The sequence below is a fragment of the Rhipicephalus microplus genome, chromosome 1 (assembly GCF_043290135.1).
Source record: "Rhipicephalus microplus isolate Deutch F79 chromosome 1, USDA_Rmic, whole genome shotgun sequence".
NCBI classification, from domain to species: domain Eukaryota; kingdom Metazoa; phylum Arthropoda; class Arachnida; order Ixodida; family Ixodidae; genus Rhipicephalus; species Rhipicephalus microplus.
This window is the reverse complement of record NC_134700.1, coordinates 220,052,468-220,073,654: the sequence shown is the minus strand read 5'-3', so window position 1 is coordinate 220,073,654 and position 21,187 is coordinate 220,052,468. Positions and strand designations below refer to the sequence as shown.

Here is a 21,187-nt window from a genome sequence, read left to right as displayed (position 1 = left end):
CGTGAGAACTGTCGGACAGTGAATCGGTCCCTCTTTGTAAGTCATATTACATTTTCTTCCTAAATGTATATCACATTTATTACATTTCCCTCCTAAAAAGAACCTCTTAACAGCTGAAATACTCCTAATTTATGCCAACTGGCTAACCTCCTTGTCCGATCCGCTTAATCTTTCCTCCTTCTCCTTAAGTTGCGCCACTTCCTAATCGGTGATAGGAGGTGGTCAAGTACGGGAGGGGATGGTAGTGCTGACACATACATTCTTTTTTTTTTCTTTGAGGGGAGGTGGGGGTTGATTGATATGTGGGGTTTAACGTCCCAAAACCACCAGGGGAGGTTGGGGGGGGGGGGGGTAGTTAGCACAAGGTCGCGTGAAGCTTGGCACAGCAAAGCACGGGTCAGTCGCCGCTCGTGTTTCCAGTCAACCGACGCGCATAGTTTCGAGATTCGCAGCTTCCTCCTTCGTCTGTATTTCTTTCTCGTTCTTTCGATGCTACGCGTCTCTTCACCACCACATCTCTCCTCCCGTGCCTCCGACGCCAGCCTCCGAGATGGCGCCAGCGTCGCAAAGGAAGTGCGTCCATCTTGGTGGTCTCCAGGTAGGCACTCTACCGGTGTACGGATAGTACACACTGCAGTATCATGCACACTGTCACGCACACAGACTCTCGTCGCCTCTCACCATTTCGACAGAACCGACAAAGCGCCACACCAGAGAACATCTGTGCCACCACGGACCACACAGATGGCGTTATAGCTCCCCAAGCGGATGACGTCACTGTCATGCTCTGCCAGCGTACGTGTCAGGATAGCTGTAAGAAATAGTGCCTTGGTAGCCGAGTGGTTAGGACACTCTCCTGTGGTTGAGGGTGCGGGGGTTCGAATCCCGCCACGAGAAGAATTTATCCTCGAAATTTCTCTTTGTTTGCATCATTTTTACTGTCTCTATTTCTCTTTGTTTTTCTCTATCTCTACTCATTCTCAGAGTTATCACCTCCAGGCAACGCCATAGCGATGAGTAGTGGGATTTGGCCAATTTCTGTGGCACGTATACCGTTTCACTATGGTAGCTTTTCGGCACGGCGACGTACGCATTCCGCACACTTTACGCTGACCTAGAGCAGCTTCACTGTCCAAAATCCACTTTTGCAAAGCGGTGCCAAGACAGCGGAACTGGTCGTAATTTCCTGTTTCTTTTCTCTTTTTTCATCTTTTTTTTTTACGTCAATGATACGCCCGTCGTATGACTCCCCTGGTGCACTAGCTTCACAGCAATGTATGTCCAAAACAGGCGAAAAAGTTGAGGCCCTTGTCACCCTGATAAGGCTCAACTTTTGTCTCATGTCACATCTTCCACTGTTGTACTGTGAGCATAGGAGCCATCCTAACAAAAAGTTTCCCTGATATGCTAGCTTCACCGCAATGGATGTCGAAAAGCACTCGAAAATGTTGAGGCCCTTATCACCCTCGATAAGGCTCAACTTTTGTCTGACGTCACATCTTGCAATGTCTTACCTATACTGTCACCGTAGAGCCATCCGAACAAGAAGGCTCCTAGTAAACGTCGTTGCAAAATGTGACGTCATACAAAACTTGAGCCTTATCGAGGGTGATAAAGGCCTCAACTTTTTCTAGTGCTTTTCAACATCTACTGCGGTGAAGCTAGCATATCAGAGGAACTTATTGTTCAGATGGCTCCCATGCTCACAGTATAGGTGCGACATTTCAAGATGTAACGTCAGACAAAACTTGAGCCTTATCGTGGGTGATAAGGTCCTCAACTTTTTCTAGTGCTTTTCAACATCTACTGCGGTGAAGCTAGCATATCAGGGGAACTTATTGTTCAGATGGCTCCCATGCTCACACTATAGGTGCGACATTTCAAGATGTGACGTCAGACAAAACTTGAGCCTTATCGTGGGTGATAAGGGCCTCAACTTTTTCTAGTGCTTTTCAAAATCTACTGCGGTGAAGCTAGCATATCAGGGGAACTTATTGTTCAGATGGCTCCCATGCTCACAGTATAGGTGCGACATTTCAAGATGTAACGTCAGACAAAACTTGAGCCTTATCGTGGGTGATAAGGTCCTCAACTTTTTCTAGTGCTTTTCAACATCTACTGCGGTGAAGCTAGCATATCAGGGGAACTTATTGTTCAGATGGCTCCCATGCTCACACTATAGGTGCGACATTTCAAGATGTGACGTCAGACAAAACTTGAGCCTTATCGTGGGTGATAAGGGCCTCAACTTTTTCTAGTGCTTTTCAAAATCTACTGCGGTGAAGCTAGCATATCAGGGGAACTTATTGTTCAGATGGCTCCCATGCTCACAGTATAGGTGCGACTTTTCAAGATGTCACGTCAGACAAAACTTGAGCCTTATCGTGGGTGATAAGGGCCTCAACTTTTTCGAGCGCTTTTTGACATCTATTGCGGTGAAGCTAGTATACCAGGGTAACTTCTTGTTCGGATGGCCCCTATGCTCACAGTATAGGTGCGACATTTCAAGATGTGATGTCAGACAAAAGTTGAGCCTGTGGGTGATAAGGGCCTCAACTTTTTTGAGTGCGTTTCGACATCTATTTCAGTGAAGCTAGTGTATCAGGGGAACTTTTTGTTTGGATGACAATATGAGCTTTTAAAATTCGTAAGCGTTTCTATCCTCCTGACTTCCGGATTGGATTTAGGTTCACAGATTTTCCTGAAACTTTCAAAACTGGGTGTATAGATAACAAAGATAAAAAGTGATACTTATTATTTCAGTAATGTCTATTATTTTGGTATTGCGCGATGTCCAATATATTGGACAATGGAACCTAATCAGTTAAATTGTGAAGTAGTGGGCTTGCAGCAACACGAAGCTACTTTACTAAAGAAAATTGTTACAAATTCTGGAAGAACCATTTATTACTCAAAATTTCGCAAATATTAAACAAAATACAAAGAAAAAAGACCTTAATTTGCTACCTGCAAATTATTTTTGTTAGAAGGTTACTTTGTGTGGGCCGACTCGAAACAGTTCCTTTCCTTCGTTAGGCAAAAGAACAGCTGGCACTTTGTACAGAAGAACTTCGTCTTCATACTGCATCCTTCAAGCCTGCAGCGGGCAGCGTTAGCAGTATCTGCCAGCCTTGGGAGGTGCATTGCAGAAACTGTATTTCGAGCGCGCACGATGGCGGAACCCATTCAGTGTCACAGTCGCTTTCAGCATTTTCTTTCATATGGCCCTGCTCAACCAGTGATTCAGCCACTGCGAGGCGAAACTCCAGAAATTTGGGTATTTATTTCTGTCGCTTTTTCTGTGCACGCAAGTCTTCCGAATGCTGCCTCCAGGAATTGCCAAGAGCCATGTCAAACAGGTGAAATATCCTCCTGATGGTCCACTTATTTCATCATCATCATCATCAGCCTGACTACGTCCACTGCAGTACAAATGCCTCTCCCATGTTCCGCCAGTTAACCCGGTCCTGTGCTTGCTGCTGCCAATTTATACCCGCAAACTTCTTAATCTCATCTGCCCAGCTAACCTTCTGTCTCCCCCTAACCCGCTTGCCTTCTCTGGGAATCCAGTTAGTTACCATTAACGACCGGCGGTTATCCTGTCTACGCGCTACATGCCCGCCCATGTCCATTTCCTCTTCTTTACTTCAACTATGATATCCTTAACCCCCGTTTGTCCCCTAATCCACTCTGCTCTCTTCTTGTCTCTTAAAGTTACACCTACCATTTTCTTTCCATTGCTCGCTGCGTCGTCCTCAATTTAAGCTGAACCCTCTTTGTAAGTCTCCAGGTTTCTGCTCCGTAGCTAAGTACCGGCAAGATACAGCTGTTATATACCTTCCTCTTGAAAAAATTTCAGTCCCGTATGGAAGACCAATGCCAAGAACACATATCCGATTTACAAGAGGCCATCAAGAGCACTGTAAAAGAGACTGTGTGTACGATCCTATGCCCTGTAAGAATCATGGACATCGACATAGAGCTGGAGCGGCTTCGAGCCTTGCGACGACGAGCTGAAAGAAGGTACCGGCGCACGAAGGACATAGAAGATTTACGGACTGCTAGACGTATGCAGAAGAAGATCAAACGTCGGTTGGACAAGCTAGAATTCCAACGCTGGATTACTTTCTGCGAGTCACTCGAACCTCGTAAGCCTTTATCGCAGATATGGAAGACGGTTAGAGGTTTGCGGTCATCGCCCATTCAGAAGTCACCATTCAAGGCCTTAGCCCTTCACCAAAATCGACCAGATGTGGACTTTGCTGAAGAGTTCTGTGCCGGATTATCAGGGCAAACTACAGCCATCAGCAGCTCACTACTTTCGAGCAGTTGTCCGCCACCACGTGACTCCTGTATGGACTTCCCGTTCACCATTCAGGAGCTCAAAGCAGCACTCGCTTCATGCAAACGGACCTCCGCACCAGGACCTGACGGAATCTCCTACAGAGCCCTGTGTCATCTGGGTGAGCGCGCGAGAATAGCTCTACTTCAGCTATATAATGATTGTTGGCTAGAGGGCACTGTCCCCTTAAGTTGGAAAACTAGTCGTCTAGTACCATTACTAAAACCTGGCAAATCACCATTGGAACTCTCCTCCTATCACCCGATCGCATTGGCTAGTTGCGTGGGTAAAGTGATGGAGAGAATGATTCTCGGCCGACTCGAGTGGTACTTGGAGTATCACGAGATCTACCCAAATGTCATGGCTGGCTTTCGACGTGGTCGATCATCGATCGATAGCGTCATCGAGCTAATCACGTACGTTGAACACGAGAAAGGCCATAAGCGTCTTTGCACCTCTCTGTTCCTTGGCGTCAAAGGAGCCTATGATAACGTTACACATGAAGCCGTCCTTACCGCACTAGAAAAGATTGGAGTGGGTGGCCGAATGTTTAAGTGGATACGCAGTTATCTCCAAATGCGATCCTATTTTGTGAGTACAGAGACCGGGAACACGTCTACACATTTCAGAATTTTAAGACCCACCTTTCTCCTCTCCTTGTCTAACTCCGTAATCATGAGTTGCAATTCGTCCCCTGAGTTACTCAGCAATGCAATGTCATTGGCGAAGCACAGGTTACTAAGGTACTCTCCATTAACTCTTATCCCTAACTGTTCCCATTCTAGGCTTCTGAAAACCTCCTGTAAGCACGCGGTAAATAGCATTGGGGAGATTGTGTCCCCCTGCCTTACACCCTTCTTGATTGGTATTCTGTTGCTTTCTTTATGAAGCACTATGGTAGCAGTTGATCCCCTGTAGATTTCTTCCAGGATGTTTGTATACACTTCATCGACGCCCTGATTCTGCAGTGTCTGCATGACGGCTGATATTTCTACTGAATCAAACGCCTTCTCGTAATCTATGAAGGCTATGTATAGTGGTTGGTTATGCTCTGAGGATTTCTCTATTACCTGATTGATAGTATGAATGTGGTCAATTGTTGAGTAGCCTGTTCGAAATCCTGCTTGTTCCTTTGGTTGATTGAATTCTAATGTTTTGTTTACTCTGTTAGCAATAACCTTTGTAAATAGCTTGTATACTACAGAGAGCAAGCTGATCGGCCTGTAATTTTTCAAGTCCTTGTCATCTCCTTTCTTATGTATTAAGATGATGTTAGCATTCTTCCAAGACTCTGGTAGTCTTCCCGTCAGGAGACACCTCGTAAACAGGGTGGCTAGTTTTTCTAACACAATCTGTCCTCCATCTTTCAGCAGATCCGATGTTACCTGATCCTCACCAGCAGCTTTGCCTCTTTGCAGGCTCTCCAAAGCTTTTCTGACTTCTTCTATCATTACTGGTGGGGTGTCATCTGGGTTACTCCTAGTTCTTATAGTATTAAAGTCGTGGTTGTCCCGGCTACTGTATAGATCTCTGTAAAACTCCTCCGCTATTTTAACTATCCTATCCATATTGGTAGTCATTTTGCCTTCTTTGTCCCTTAGTGCATACATCCGATTTTTGCCTATCCCAAGTTTCCTCTCCACTGCTTTGACGCTTCCTCCGTTTTTCAAAGCGTGTTCAATTCTCTAAATGTTATACCTTACATCGGATACCTTACGCCTATTAATCAAGTTCGAAAGCTCTGCCAGTTCTATTTTGTCTGTTGTACTTGAGACTTTCATGATTTGACGCTTCTTAATGAGATTCTTCGTTTCCTGGGTAAGCTTGCCAGTGTCCTGTCTAACTACCCTGCCTCCAACTTCCACTGCACACTCCGTAACGATACTCGTCAGATTATCATTCATTGTATCTATGCTAAGGTTGGTTTCCTCACTAAGAGCCGAGTACCTGTTCTGAAGCGAGACTCTGAATTCCTGTACTTTCCCTCTCAGTGCTAGCTCATTAATTGGCTTCTTGCGTATCAGTTTCTGTCATTCCTTTCTCAAGTCCAGGCGAAATCGAGACCGTACCATTCTATGATCACTGCATCGTACCTTTCCAACCACTTCCACATCCTGCACGATGCCTGGGTGTGCACTCATCATAAAGTCTATTTCGTTCTTATTTTCGCCATTAGGGCTCCTCCATGTCCACTTGCGGTTTCCTCGTTTTCGGTAGAAGGTATTCAAAATTCGTAAATTATTGCGTTCTGCGAATTCTACTAGTAGCTCTCCTCTGGCGTTTCTAGTACCGATGCCATAATCTCTTACTGCCTGGTCTCCAGCCTGCTTCTTCCCTACCTTTGCATTAAAGTCTCCCATCAGTATTGTATACTGTGTGTGATGAGTGAGACAGAACAAGAGACAACACCCGATGCTGGGCCAGCTGTTTTTATTCTGACTTCGTTCTTCTCTTCCTTGCTCTAGCTATCCGCGCGCCGGAGCCCCAGTGTCTTTCTTGGTCATGACACTCGGCCATGACTGCGCTCGCGCGGAGCTGGCGGCAAAGTTTTTGGTGGGCAGGCTTGGCTGCGTCGTGGTGGTCAGCCTGGACCCCAATGCAATGCAAGATGGAGCGACGGTTTGGAGAAAGCATCTCTAGTGGACGGCACTGGCTGCCTCGAGCCGGTCGCTCTTTTGCACGCCACGATGTCTCTTGAAAAAGTTCTGTGGACTCAGGCGGCCGACGCTCTCGGCTCTGCTGCGATTTGGTCCGGGTATCTGCCAGAAGTAGATCTGGTGGTCAATACTGGCTGCATTTCGGAGGTCGGCCTCGACCATGCTGGAACTGGGTGCCGGAGTCTGCCAGAAGTCTATCGGGAGGTCGAGACTGCCTGCATCATTGCGGTTGGTCTCCGCCATGCAGAGACTCTCTGTGGGAAGCAGCCAAACATGCACCTGACAGCGCGCTTTGGACGGGCCGCAAAATCAGCGGCTGACGTAAAACGCCTGACGAGGATTGCCGAAAGCGTATCCCAAAAGACGCGCTAGGTGCCTTGGCTGGTGTCGAGAGTGGGTGCGCAACTTCTGTGATGTGTGGCAGAAAACATAATTCACGGTCAGTCTTGGCATCGGCGGCAGGACATTCTGTGAAGCTGTCATCGTATTGGCTGCGTCTGTGGGGTCCCTCTCGTGGACGCGAGGACTCTCCTTGCGGGGCTGTCGAACACTCTGGTCGGTGACCACGGCTATCTCGTAGCGGTTGCAGCACGCTTAGCAGGCAATTCTGTTGGTACAGTTTGGGGCGCTGGTCTTCATTGCTGTCGGCGTTCTGGACAGGCTGCGATGCCAATTGCTGAGGCTCGAGGGTGGTCTTGTTGCCTGTTGTCAGACTGGAGGACTGCGATGAGACATCGAGCTGCCGCCCCACTTGAGCTCGATATATGGTAGTGGACGCACTGACGAAGGGTCCAGCTACCCTGTGCACCTCTGTATCGCCCCCCACGAAAGAGGACGGGGTGGCCGATGGCTGACACGAATTTGGGTCCGGTACCAGCGACGAGTCTGGAAGCTCATGTGGAGACACGTACCGGTGGCTTCCCGCAGAGGGTTCACTTGTCGGCTTGTGCTGACGGCAGAATCCATAGCCAAGGACGCGTGGACGGCTCCCTTGTGAAATGGTACCGGTAACGTGCACTGCAGCCGCCGAGGAGGCCTTGATGCCGTCCCCGAACGGTGGTGGCAGTGGCGGCAGGTGAACAGCTGCCGAGGAGGCCTTGACGCCGTCCTCAAGCGGCGCTTATCACGGCTGTCCTGGATGACGAAGCCGGGACGTAAGACTTCTTCTTCGTCGACTGCGCCATTGTGATGAGCGAGACAGAGAACAAGAGACAACACCTGATGCTGGGCCAGCTGTTATTCTGACTTTGTTCTTCTCTTCCTTGCTCTAGCTATCCGCGCGCCGGAGCCCCAGTGTCTTTCTTGGTCATGACATGTGTTTTTACCTTACTCATTGCCGATTCCACGTCTTCATAGAAGCTTTCAACTGAAGCGTCATCATGGCTGGATGTAGGCGCGTAAGCCTGTACCGCCTTCATCTTGTATCTCTTATTCAGTTTAATTATGATACCTACCACCCTTTCATTAATGCTATAGTATTCCTCTATGTTTCCAGCTATGTTTCTCTGAATTAGGAACCCCACTCCCAGTTCTCTTCTGTCAGCCAAGCCCCGATAGCAAAGGACGTGCCCATTTTGTAGCATCGTATAGGCCTCATCTGTCCTCCTAACCTCACTGAGCCCTATTATATCCCATTTAACACTGTGATGATGTGGATTGTGTGGCCCGTGACGGGGCGAAGAGGGAACGGCAGTTCTGCTCTGCGGTACGCCTTGGAGGCGAAGACGAGGAAAAGGAAGCGCGAGCGGGGCGTGCGGCTCGGGCAGTTGGAGCGTGACGCAGTTCGAACGGCAGCTGCTGGTCGGCGGTTCGGGTCGCGACATCGCTTAACCAGGCGTCCGGCAGCCTTGCGGACCTGGTGAGCTGGCTTCCTGCTTCGGGCTGCGTCACTCAACCAGGTGTCCGGCAGCCTTGCGGACCTGGTGAGCTGGCTTCCCGCTCTGTGGCCGGCGCTGACACGGGGACCAGCAGCATAGTCTGTTCGTGGCCTGAGGTCCTGGGGCCCAAGTGGTGGCACGAGGTGGCCGCGGCTCATGTTGGCGACGGGCCATTAACCTGCACTGCACTGGCCTGGTGATCTACCGGCCTGCAGCACCACCATCACCACCACCACCACCTCACCACGGTCAAGGCAGCGTGACTGCACAAGGAACACCGGTGACGACCGACCTCGCCGCAGCGGAAACAGTCATAACGGCGAGTAGGACAGTTCGTGTGCCGAGGCGCGTAGGACGTTTGGCATGTAAATAAGGAACGCTATAGTGTGTTGTGTGTGAATTGTAAGAGTTATCGGTTGTGTTAAAGTCTGTGTTGTGTGTACAGAGTCACCTGACTGCCGGTTGATTTATTCCGGATCCTGGGCCCACATTACACCATAACAAACTTGGCGAGCCTGCCAGGATCCCGCCAGTAACATCTCGAACGCGGAAATCGCCAGTCAGGTGTGTGCACGCAGCACAAGACGAGAGACATGGATCTCGATAAGTTAGCGGCTGTAGCAGCTCAGTTAGGCTTGTCTGGTGCGGAACTTCGCGAATGGATTGAGCGAAAGCAAGTTAGGCAGAGAGATGAGCGCGCAGCTGAGAGAGAAGAGGCCAAAGAAGCAGCCGAGAGACAACGGTTAGCGGACGAGAGGCAACGGTTAGCAGACGAGAGGCAGCTGCAAATCCTCCAACTTAAGCTCCAGCTTCAGGAAAGTGCTCAAAGTCAGTCATCTGCGGCGGCAGCACTCGCCCCATCGGCAAACCCGTCATGCCTGAATCCGCAGAAGTTACTACCGCTATTTGACGAGCGACGCGATGACCTGCACGCGTATTTGCAGAGGTTTGAACGCGTGGCTACTAGGCAAGAATGGCCAAGAGATAAATGGGGAGTAGCCGTAAGCATGTGCTTAACTGGTGAGGCACTCACTGTCATTGGTCGAATGACTGCTGACGAGGCCCTCGACTATGATAAAGTGAAAAAAGCCCTACTTCAGCGCTTCAGATTCACGGCACAAGGATATAAAGACAAATTTCGGAAAGCCCGGCCTGAAGATGGCGAAACAGGGAAACAACTAGCAGCAAGGATCTCGAGCTATTTTGATAACTGGATTGAGATGGCTGATGTGCCCAAAACATTTGAGGGTCTTCGTGACCATGTTATAGCCGAGCAATTCTTGCGTTGCTGTAATCCGAAGCTGGCCATCTTCCTGAAAGAGAGGGAATGCAAAACCCTTACATCCCTTTCAGAGTGCACCGACCGCTTTCTCGAAGCACAGGGAGTCAATAACATTGGTAAAATTGCATATGATACAAAGGAGGCAAATAAACCCGTTGCTATGTCACAGTACAAACAGCCGAGTTGCTTTCTGTGTCACCGCAAAGGACATAGCGCTCCGGATTGTCGTGCGGTTCCGAAAGAGTCTGTGAAATGCAAAACATGTGGGCGGCTTGGCCACAAAGCCACCGATTGCAAGGATCAGAGCAAAGACAAGTCGGTGTCTTGTGCCATGATAGAACAGAAAAAACAGGATTACTTCCCTATGGCCAAGTCCAAGGATGAGACATGCGCTGCTGAATGCCCCAAGAAGTGCGAGAACCAACCTATGTTCTTAGTCGACAACATGCCAGTGGTCGAAGGACGGGTGCTTGGACAACGCGCACGTGTCTTACGAGACACAGGGAGCAACACGACCATCGTCAGACGCGAGTTCGTGCCGGATCGATGCCTGACCGGGAAGACGGCAAGAGTTATGCTTTTGGATGGAAAGGCCAAGGAACTACCGGAAGCAAACATACAGATACACACGCCCTACTTCGTTGGTGATGTAAACGCTTTATGCATGACTAACCCTTTGTACGACCTCGTGCTCGGCAATATTCCAGGAGTAAAAGGACCACAGGAGCCAGATACTACCTGGGAGTACTCTGACGCCCTGTTCCCTGAATCGACTGGTTCGAGCAAAATCCCGGCATGCTGGGAAAAGTCAACCTTGCTTTCTGCCGTCGTCCGGACGCAGGGGAAGACGGAGAGCATGATGAAGATTCCGCTAGTTGGTTCGCTAGAAGTGACCCGAGTGCAGCTAACTGAGAGCCAAAAAGACGACCCAAGTCTGAAGAGTTGCTTCAGCAAGATTGGGAAGGAGTTTCACTCCAATAAAGACACGACGTACCACTTTTCTGAAGAGGCTGGTCTACTGTATCGACATTACCGCCTTTCTACGGGGAGGACCTTTAAGCAAGTAGTCGTGCCAAGGACACTTCGACAACACATTTTGAAGGTTGCACACGAGGGCATTATGGCTGGTCACCAAGGGGTGCGACGTACCACAGACCGTATCCTTGGGGATTTTTACTGGCCAGGTATGCATGAAGAAATCAGACGGTTTGTCAAGTCGTGCGACGTCTGCCAGAGGACAACGCTGGACAAGATCCTAGCCGCCAAGCGCCCCACGACGAAGAAAGCTGTACAATCCTTTCTCGGTCTTACGGGCTATTACAGGCAGTTCATTCCGAACTACGCAGAGATTTCCAAGCCCTTGACTGACCTTACCAAGAAAGGCCAACATCACATCGTATCGTGGGGATCGACGCAAGAAAAAGCATTCACCGTGCTGAAAGACAAGCTCGCCGCAAGTCCCATACTGCAAACACCGGATTTTTCGAAGCCTTTCGTGCTCCGTACTGATGCCTCAAGCACAAGCATCGGCGCAGTGCTTCTGCAAAACAGTGGGGACGATATTTTACATCCGGTTGCTTATGCTAGTCGCAATCTGCTGCCTAGAGAGGCCCGCTATTCCACAATAGAGCGTGAATGCTTAGCGCTCGTGTGGGCTGTTCAGAAGTTCCACATTTACTTATGCGGCAAACCCTTCATTATTCAGTGCGACCACCAGCCACTCCGGTACTTGCAGTCAGCCAAACACGTCAATAATCGAGTGTTACGATGGAGCTTACTAATGCAAGAGTACAGCTTTACCGTAGAATACATAAAAGGCTCAGACAATGTAGGAGCGGACTACTTAAGTCGCATCTGAATTGCTCTAATCTTTCTCCACTTGTGTATTTTTTATGTGTTTTTTTTTTCATTACGTGCTGTGTGGATCACAACCATTCGGATTCGTGCGAACTTGTTCCGTCTTTACAAACGCGCCTGCACTTTTGCCTACTCACCGCCTGGCGTGGAGTGGAATAGTTGCTCACAACTATCTTAAGTGGGGGGTGGTGTGATGATGTGGATTGTGTGGCCCGTGACGGGGCGAAGAGGGAACGGCAGTTCTGCTCTGCGGTACGCCTTGGAGGCGAAGACGAGGAAAAGGAAGCGCGAGCGGGGCGTGCGGCTCGGGCAGTTGGAGCGTGACGCAGTTCGAACGGCAGCTGCTGGTCGGCGGTTCGGGTCGCGACATCGCTTAACCAGGCGTCCGGCAGCCTTGCGGACCTGGTGAGCTGGCTTCCTGCTTCGGGCTGCGTCACTCAACCAGGTGTCCGGCAGCCTTGCGGACCTGGTGAGCTGGCTTCCCGCTCTGTGGCCGGCGCTGACACGGGGACCAGCAGCATAGTCTGTTCGTGGCCTGAGGTCCTGGGGCCCAAGTGGTGGCACGAGGTGGCCGCGGCTCATGTTGGCGACGGGCCATTAACCTGCACTGCAGTGGCCTGGTGATCTACCGGCCTGCAGCACCACCATCACCACCACCACCACCTCACCACGGTCAAGGCAGCGTGACTGCACAAGGAACACCGGTGACGACCGACCTCGCCGCAGCGGAAACAGTCATAACGGCGAGTAGGACAGTTCGTGTGCCGAGGCGCGTAGGACGTTTGGCATGTAAATAAGGAACGCTATAGTGTGTTGTGTGTGAATTGTAAGAGTTATCGGTTGTGTTAAAGTCTGTGTTGTGTGTACAGAGTCACCTGACTGCCGGTTGATTTATTCCGGATCCTGGGCCCACATTACACCATAACAAACACCCTCGAGCTCCTCGAATAGTACAGCTAGACTTCCCTCACTAGATAAGGTTCTAGCGTTAAACGTTGCCAAGTTCAGGTTCCACTTATTTATGCGCGCCTTTATCCTATAGTAGCTGATCATTCTGTCAGCCAGGTCGACACCGCCCATCTTCAGGTTGTACATCACAATGATGTAAGGTCGTGGAACATCAATGTACTTCTCTTTGCGTGACCACCTACGACAGGTGTCTTCCGGCTCCTGGCCATGAATTGATGAGAGCATTGTGATGACCTTATTGTCGTACCATCGTAGCACTACCTGGCTCTTGCCGTGCCGTATCCATGCTTCGGACACATTTCGTCCTTTTGCCTTGAGCTCCTTTTCACTGGACAGTTTTACACCTTTCGGCAGCAGATTATTCATTACTGGCCCAGTAGCAGCAATGCCCTTTTGTTGAAGCTTGTCAAGAAGGGCACCTGATACAAAATAATGGTCAAAATAGAGCTTTGTGCCCGGCTTGAGTGATTCTGCCAACCGCAGAACTGCAGCTTCCGCTATGCCGGAAGCTTCTGGACTAATTCGTGCTTTTTTGCCCTGGTAGATCTCGAAGTCGAGGATCAACCCATTTGGTGCAGCAAGAACCAAGTTTTTTAACCCTTCAGGGTTTTGCTTACGCGGAACAAACTGCTTGAACTGCGTTCGTCCGGTAAATGGTATCATTTGCTCGTCGATGCATACATGCTCTGGACGAAAAAGGTTTCGGCAGCCTTCTAGCATCCAGCAGACCAGTGGCCCTATCCGCCAAAGCAGGTCTTCTTTTTTCTCATCTTCTGTCACATCATGCTCATTGACAAGTTGAAGCCGGCGTCGCAGCTTAAAATACCTATTGCGTGCCATGTGATTAGCAACAAGAGGCAGTCGTGTTTCCTTCTTCCAATACATCTGTATCTGGGGGTAGCCCAAGCATGACATCGCCAACGATATCCCAAAAATGTTTTAAGCTTACTTGCTGTCACGTTCAAAGACCGCCCTGACTCATGGACATGGCTTCTGTTCATGGCATCTGCCATTTTTTCGTATGCCTCTTCAGGTACGTACTGACAGTAGTCTGATGGAGTCCAAGAAACCCTTGCTGCACTAGAATCAACAGCGTCGGAAATGAAATCCGGAATCCACGTCGGAACTGGCCTGCATTAAAAAAAAAAAGAAATGAACTAGCGTGAGAGAGAACACCGTCCTGTGTTCGCACATTTGTTTAAACTGTGACCACGAAGACAATACATCACGCCACATGCTTACCCTTGGAGCCGCTTCCAGGACACCTTAGCTGACTTGCTGGTTGATGTGGACGGGCCATCATCACCGCTTTCATCCTCATCGGAGGTAACACCCTGAAGGGGCGCAGAAAAGCTTGGATCAACGATGGTGTCATCGTCACTGTCCGACAAGTCGAGGTCTGACGAGTTGCCCTGTGCTATTCGCTGGAGTATCTTCTCCGCCGTGTCATCCGACACACGAGGCCTATACCCTGAACAAAAAGAGAGACACGTTATCCATGCACGTCAAAATGAAAAAGACAAGCGCGCACAAAAAAAAAAAAAAAAACGCCACGCGACACCGAAATGAGCGCAGGTTCAACGCGCCGTGTGTCGCGTTTCTACATTCGAAATGACGGCCTTGAGTGCCAGGGTCCAACGTGTTGGACATGCACTATCAAATCACTAGCAGAGAAATGCAGGCACATGCGCAACTGAAATTTTCCATTCAACATGCGCCTCAATCAATACCCTACTAGTTAATCATCCTTAGGACGCTTACACGGTTAAAAGAATACTATAAACAGCACTTACTTCTCCGGCGGTCGCCGTAGAACGCTGTTCCGCTGAACGTCGCCATGTTGTCTTCTTTATTTTGGCATCCGCTGGCCCAACTTCGATAAAACTTCATAGATGGCGCTAGTAGGCATCCAAAATATTGGACAACTGGTTCTTAAGGGTGAAAATACGCTGATGTCTTCATAGTGACGGAGTATTTCATGTACAATATATTGGACAAATCGCCATAGCTGGAACTCAGGAGGCTATACCAACTTAACCCAGTCTGTGTCTGTCCGTCCGCCATAGGCGCGCACAGGCAACGCCTCCTCTAAATAATGCCTGGGGAATGGCTCGCGCTCCCAGCGGAGTTTGGCCTGCCTTCAGTTTTGAGCAAGCGCCGCGCGGTGGCGCTCGCGACCGAGACTATTATTGGCAGAGTTTTATAACTACAGCCCAAGGTGCCAGGCTAGAAGGGGACGAAGCTATTGAATATATAAGAACAAGGGTGACAGAAAAATTTCAACAAAGAACTACTTTATGCACCACAATAGACAAGGACGAATCAAGTGGTGCAATGGCTCCATTTTCACAACGAGAGTGGGAAAGGGCTGAGAAAAGGGTTCCTAGTAGTACATCAACAGGCCCAGATGGCATTCCAATTAGGCTGATAAAGACATTAGGTCCGAAGTCTAAGCAGGCTTTGAGAGAGGCAGTGAGCAAAATAATAATCGATGGTGAAGTTCCCGATGCATGGAAACTTAGCAGGATGAGCATGATCTATAAAGGAAAGGGGGACAAAGCTGACATAAACAACTACCGTCCTATAACAGTGACATCAGTGGTCTACAGGCTGGCGATGCAGATTATAAAGGAAAGACTGCAGGCATGGATAGAAGATGAGGGGGTGCTGGGGGAACTGCAGAATGGGTTTCGGAAACACAGGAGGTTGGAAGACAATCTGTTCTCACTGACGCAGTGCATCGAAATAGCAGAAAAGGCTAGCATTCTTGGATATCAAGGGAGCGTACGATAGCGTGGTTCAAGAGGAATTGTGGGGAATACTGGACACACTAGGCGTGGAACATGTAGTCACTAATCTTTTAAAGGGTATCTATAAAGGTAACAAGGTAGTTATAAAGTGGGAAGAACAGGTATCCAAGCCTGCAGAGGTAAAACGGGGGCTTAGGCAGGGGTGCCCTCTGTCACCCTTATTATTCATGATGTACCTACAAGGATTAGAGGCAAAATTAGAAGGAAGTTGGCTGGGCTTCAACCTCTCTTTAGTCAAACAAGGAAAACTTATTGATCAGGCACTACCAGCATTAATGTACGCAGATGATATAGTGCTAATGGCCAACAACAAGGAAGATTTGCAGAGATTGATGGACATCTGCGGTAATGAGGGAGATAGGTTAGATTTTAGATTCAGTAAGGAAAAATCAGCAGTCATGATTTTCAATGACAACGAAGGTAGTGAGCTTAGGATACAGGAGGTCACGCTTGAGGTAACAGATAAATACAAATATCTGGGCGTATGGATAAGCAATGGGACCGAGTACCTGAGGGAACACGAAATATACGTGACGACTAAAGGTAACAGGAATGCAGCAGCGATGAAAAATAGGGCACTGTGGAATTACAATAGGTATGATGTTGTGAGAGGAATATGGAAAGGGGTCATGGTTCCTGGGCTGACGTTCGGCAATGCGGTCTTGTGCATGAGATCAGAAGTTCAAGCAAGATTAGAAATTAAGCAACGTGGAATAGGTAGGCTTGCTTTAGGAGCTCACGGGAATACACCAAATCAGGAAGTACAAGGTGATATGGGATGGACATCATTTGAGGGCAGGGAAGCTAGAAGCAAGATAAAATTTGAGAAGCGATTGAGAGAAATGAAGGAGGAGCGTTGGGCTAGGAAGGTTTTTAGCTACTTGTACATGAAGAATGTCGATACAAAATGAAGGAAGCGAACCAGGAAGTTGACTGGCAAATACTTAGAAAACAGCAGGTGGCCAAACCAAAAAGAACTATCGGTTAAGAAGAAAGTGATGGAAACGGAGACTGACATGTGGAAAATGGGCATGATTAAGAAGTCCACACTAGAGATCTATCGAACTTTTAAGCAGAAAATTGCCAAGGAAAGGATCTATGATAATACTCGGGGTAGTTCTCTACTGTTTGAGGCAAGGACGGGAGTACTGCGAACCAAGACATATCGGGCCAAATACGAAGGGGTAGACACAGTATGCAGTGCGTGTGGAGAGGAAGAAGAAACTGCCGAACACTTGATAATGTTCTGTAAAGGGCTTCACCCTATAGTTCAGGATGATGGCGCAGAGTTTTTCAAAGCACTGAGGTTTAGGGACCGGGAGGGCAAAATAGACTTTAAGCAAGTAGACTTAACTAGAAGGAGGTTATCTGATTGGTGGCTAAAGTCAAGGCACGAGTGAAAATAAAACTCTTCACTGCAAAGTACGAATCCTCAGACTCACTTTTTAAGGAAAAAAAATAAATATAGTTTTGGGTTCATTAAGTATTACGGCTTGGTGGCGCTAGCCACCGCCCGATCTAAAGGGTACAGCCATATCCATCCATCCATTCATTATCACGGCGGCGGCCGGTACCAGCTAAGCGTTTTTCATCTGCGGCCCATAGGGGCGCGTCAGTCGAGAGTTGTTCGAGACCTGCAACTGTGCACCACTCTTTCGGAGGCTATGCAAAGTGTTGCGTTGTTGCACCGTCCGCCACAAGTGACGCTAGCGACCGAGAACATTTTAAAATGAAAGAGAGAAAGAGTGTGGCAGCTGTTTTTCTTCTCATGCGGCAGGCATCTTCTAGAGGAGGCGTTGGCACAGGGTTCCCTTCTTGAGCGAATGTTCGTCGCGACGCCCCCTTCCCATTCATGTCAATGTATGGAGCTAGATGGCGCCCCCCACCTCTCTCGCCCCCTCCCGCCATGCGCACGCCTATATATATATATATATATATATATATATATATATATATATATATATATATATATATATATATATATATATATATATATATAGCTCGTTTCGCAGAAATTCCGGCTTCGGCGTAGGTCGCTGGTTGTGAGCGAAAAATCATCATCTTGTGCACGACCCGAAAATTGAGAAAGATGCAATAAATGAATTATAAAAATTTCCGGGTTCGATTGCGGATCGAACCCGGACGGTTCACGTGGCAAGCAGGGGCTCTACCACACAGCCATGCGTCTTTTCCCTCTCTCCTTGTTTTATTGAAACACACAGTCATTCCTCTGTTTGGAAGAACAGTTAAAAATGCAGTGAAAGTAATGCTCATGGTTTACAAACAGACGCGTTCTAGCATACAAGCTTCACAGTACAACAAATAATATTGCATTAATATTGCGTGGAACAAGCGCACATTGTCATCGGGTGACATAACATGTGATTATCATAACGGCTTAGTGGTGAAAAAAAATAAAGTAAAAAACACCAGGCCTGTGCGGTAGGCGCAGTACAGTCACCGCGAAAGCTAGAAAAGCGGCCTTTCAGAGCCTTTTCAAAACACTCATTGGGTAACTACTGCAAGCACACTTGCTTGATACCCCTAGGGCATAATAATAAACTTTTGGGTAGTAGGCCGGCATTTGCTGTGCTATTTTTCGTCATTCTTCTGAGAAGCGTGGTATCCGCTAAACACTTGCTAGGAATTTCATGCCAATTGTTCATGCAGTGGCTGACGACGATGAGGAATTATGGCAGAAGTGGCTATGTGCCACACTTAATAGGGAAACAAGAACAAGCTTTTGTAATGGGTTGGAGCATTGGACGGCCCACTTGTTACGCTAATCAGGTTGTGCGACGACTGGTTGTTATTTCGCTGTTGTAAAACGCTTTATAAGTCGTATTAACGCGATTATTTTTTCGACATCAAGCCTGCCTAAGTCAAGTTGGACAACAAGTCACAAGCGCTGGAGTAGCTCAGTGGTATGAAGTGCGCATTGAGCGCGTGCAGCGAAGCACAGAGGACCCCTCTTCAGGCAAGGTACACCCCGTGCACAACCGGGTTCTTTTTCAAATTACACACTGGAACACTTCCTGTAAGAACCTTCCTAGAGGAGCGTGGGTTTTATATGCCTTGGGGATCTTACTGTCTAATCTGTAAGAAACCGGAAACTATTGACCATGTTTTTCTGCACTGTTGGGAAGGAGTTTATTTTTGGGACGTATTACAAAGGACAATCAAAAAAGAGTTCCCGTTAGACCCTCATGGGATCAGGTATTTGGCAATAGAGAATGAGGATGGATTACCTTTCGATTTTATCATGATGACTGCCTTACACAGTATATGGCGCTCTAGAATGGCTGGATTTCATTGTGACCCAGGCAGAAGACCAGCAAGAGAGTATTTTAAAGAAAGCATCTTAAGATTACTCGAGGTAGTAAAAACAGACGAATGTGTACCTTTATGGGTAGAAAGGGTAGAAGCCCTACTGACCATGAAGGAATTCTAGGATGTGATGTGTTATAGTAATGCTTGACGGGCTTAGTTATTTTTAAGTTTTTTGTATTGTTCGTTGTGAATTGTAATATATTTATCTTAGCAACCCGTTTGTGAAGTTTAACCGGAAATAAAGAAAAAAAAACTGGAGTAGCTCAGTGGTAGAATACTGGGCTGGCACCCAGCGGACCCGGGTTCGCGCCCCACTGTGCCATTGGTGCTAGATCATGCCTGCCTAAAGCAAGTTTGAGAAGTCACTGGTAGAATATTAGGCTGGTACCCAGTGGACCCAGGTTCAAGCACCACTGTGTCATTTGTGCAAGTTGTTTTTTTCTAATTTCGCGCGATATGGTTACGGACACCGGTGGCGGCGGCGGATAACATGCAACTGCGCTTGACCCGTGTTGTGATTTCATAACAGCTTTCGCTGTAAAAAAAAAAAAAAAAAAAAGGTTTATTGCGTTGTCGAGTTTCGAACCTAGGACCACATGCGAATGTCTCACACATGAACTAAATAAATCTGAACCGCATATTCAATCACACAATTAAAAAAAAGTAAAAAGACATGAGAAATTCTGAGACCCCGCTATAGACTGCTCAACGCGCGTGAATTTCATGCGACTGCCCGAATAGATCGGTTCCGAGTTCAAAACAACTCTGCAATTTTCTGGTGAGACTGACCAAGCGGTTCATATAAACATAAAGAAAGGAGTTACGGACAGGTTTGCTTCATAAAAAGAAATCTGTTTGTCATCACGTAGGTTCTTACGCTGAGGCTGAGGGTATTCCTGTAAGGTTTGTTGGGCTACTAGACTACCTTAGAGGTAGTTTCCATCAATATCGATGCAGCTATGTATAAGCAGCGACCCGCTGTGGTGGTCTAGTGGCTAAGGTACTCGGCTGCTGACCCGCAGGTCGCGGGATCGAATCCCGGCTGCGGCGGCTGCATTTACGATGGAGGCGGAAATGTTGTAGGCCCGTGTGCTCAGATTTGAGCGCACGTTAAGAAGCCCAGGTGGTCGAAATTTCCGGAGCTTTCCACTATGGCGTCTCTAATAATCATATGGTGGTTTTGGGACGTTAAACCCCTCATATCAATCAATGTATGAACAGAATCGAGTACTCAACTAGCAGTCTGCCTCTGTCTCCTCCCTTTCTCACGTGACGTACGTAATTGCACAATACATTACATTACAGAAGTAAACAAAAAATGAATGCGCAAATTTTTATGAAGGTCTTTTTATAAATATTTTGTGATTGTAAAATAAAATCTCTTCCTATCAACTCATTAAGATGACATAGAGCATAAAACAAATTAAAGTAGTTCCTACTTTGGTAAACAACATTGCCAAACTCGCGTTCCAGTGATCGTGGGATGCTCTTCCAAAATCCAAATAAAAAAAAACATAAAAGCCCGCAATCTTGCACAAGGTATATCCAGAGATTCAGACGTCAAACACATGCGTGCTTTGCTCGGGCTTTGCCAGCTTATTAGATCGCATGCAATGGCGGTGCCCTACGTTACGGGTTGACGAAGACGTTACGTGATCCAAGTGGTGTACTGCGTTACGCGGTTCAGATTTGGTGACACAGCGGGCCCACGGTAGAGTGTACTTCTAGTACACTGTACCCACGGCGTGGCGGAGATGCTTGGCCTATCTGTCCCGACCCTGCATATATATTCCGCTAGACAAGGTTCCAGAGCTAAAACACCGCAACCATACAGTTTCCTACAACTCTTCGTCTACGGATCGTTCGTACGACTCTCAAAGAAGCATTTTTATGGTGTTTCCAGATGCGTTAGTATTTCTCCCTAGTCTGCCTCAACGTTTGCCGTCTACAAGATAATTCAAATTTGGCGCTAGATTGAAAAAAAAAAAAAAACTCCCTAAAAATTATCTTAACGTACAACCATTTTATTTACAAATTTATAAATGCGTGTTGTCTGATGCGAT

The 21,187-nt window shown here is 47.9% G+C and overlaps 1 protein-coding gene across 1 annotated transcript; it reads right to left on the bottom strand.

Moving 5' to 3' along the window:
• Positions 1 to 6,755: 6,755 nt before the first annotated feature.
• On the bottom strand, positions 6,756 to 14,889 carry LOC142808305 (uncharacterized). The gene is made up of 3 exons (XM_075891404.1): positions 14,778 to 14,889; positions 14,227 to 14,455; positions 6,756 to 14,115 (listed from the first exon to the last, which is right to left on the bottom strand). Exons 1-3 carry the CDS (start codon positions 14,872 to 14,874, stop codon positions 13,761 to 13,763), a joined length of 681 nt encoding a protein of 226 aa, XP_075747519.1. The 5' UTR covers positions 14,875 to 14,889; the 3' UTR covers positions 6,756 to 13,760.
• Positions 14,890 to 21,187: the final 6,298 nt, after the last annotated feature.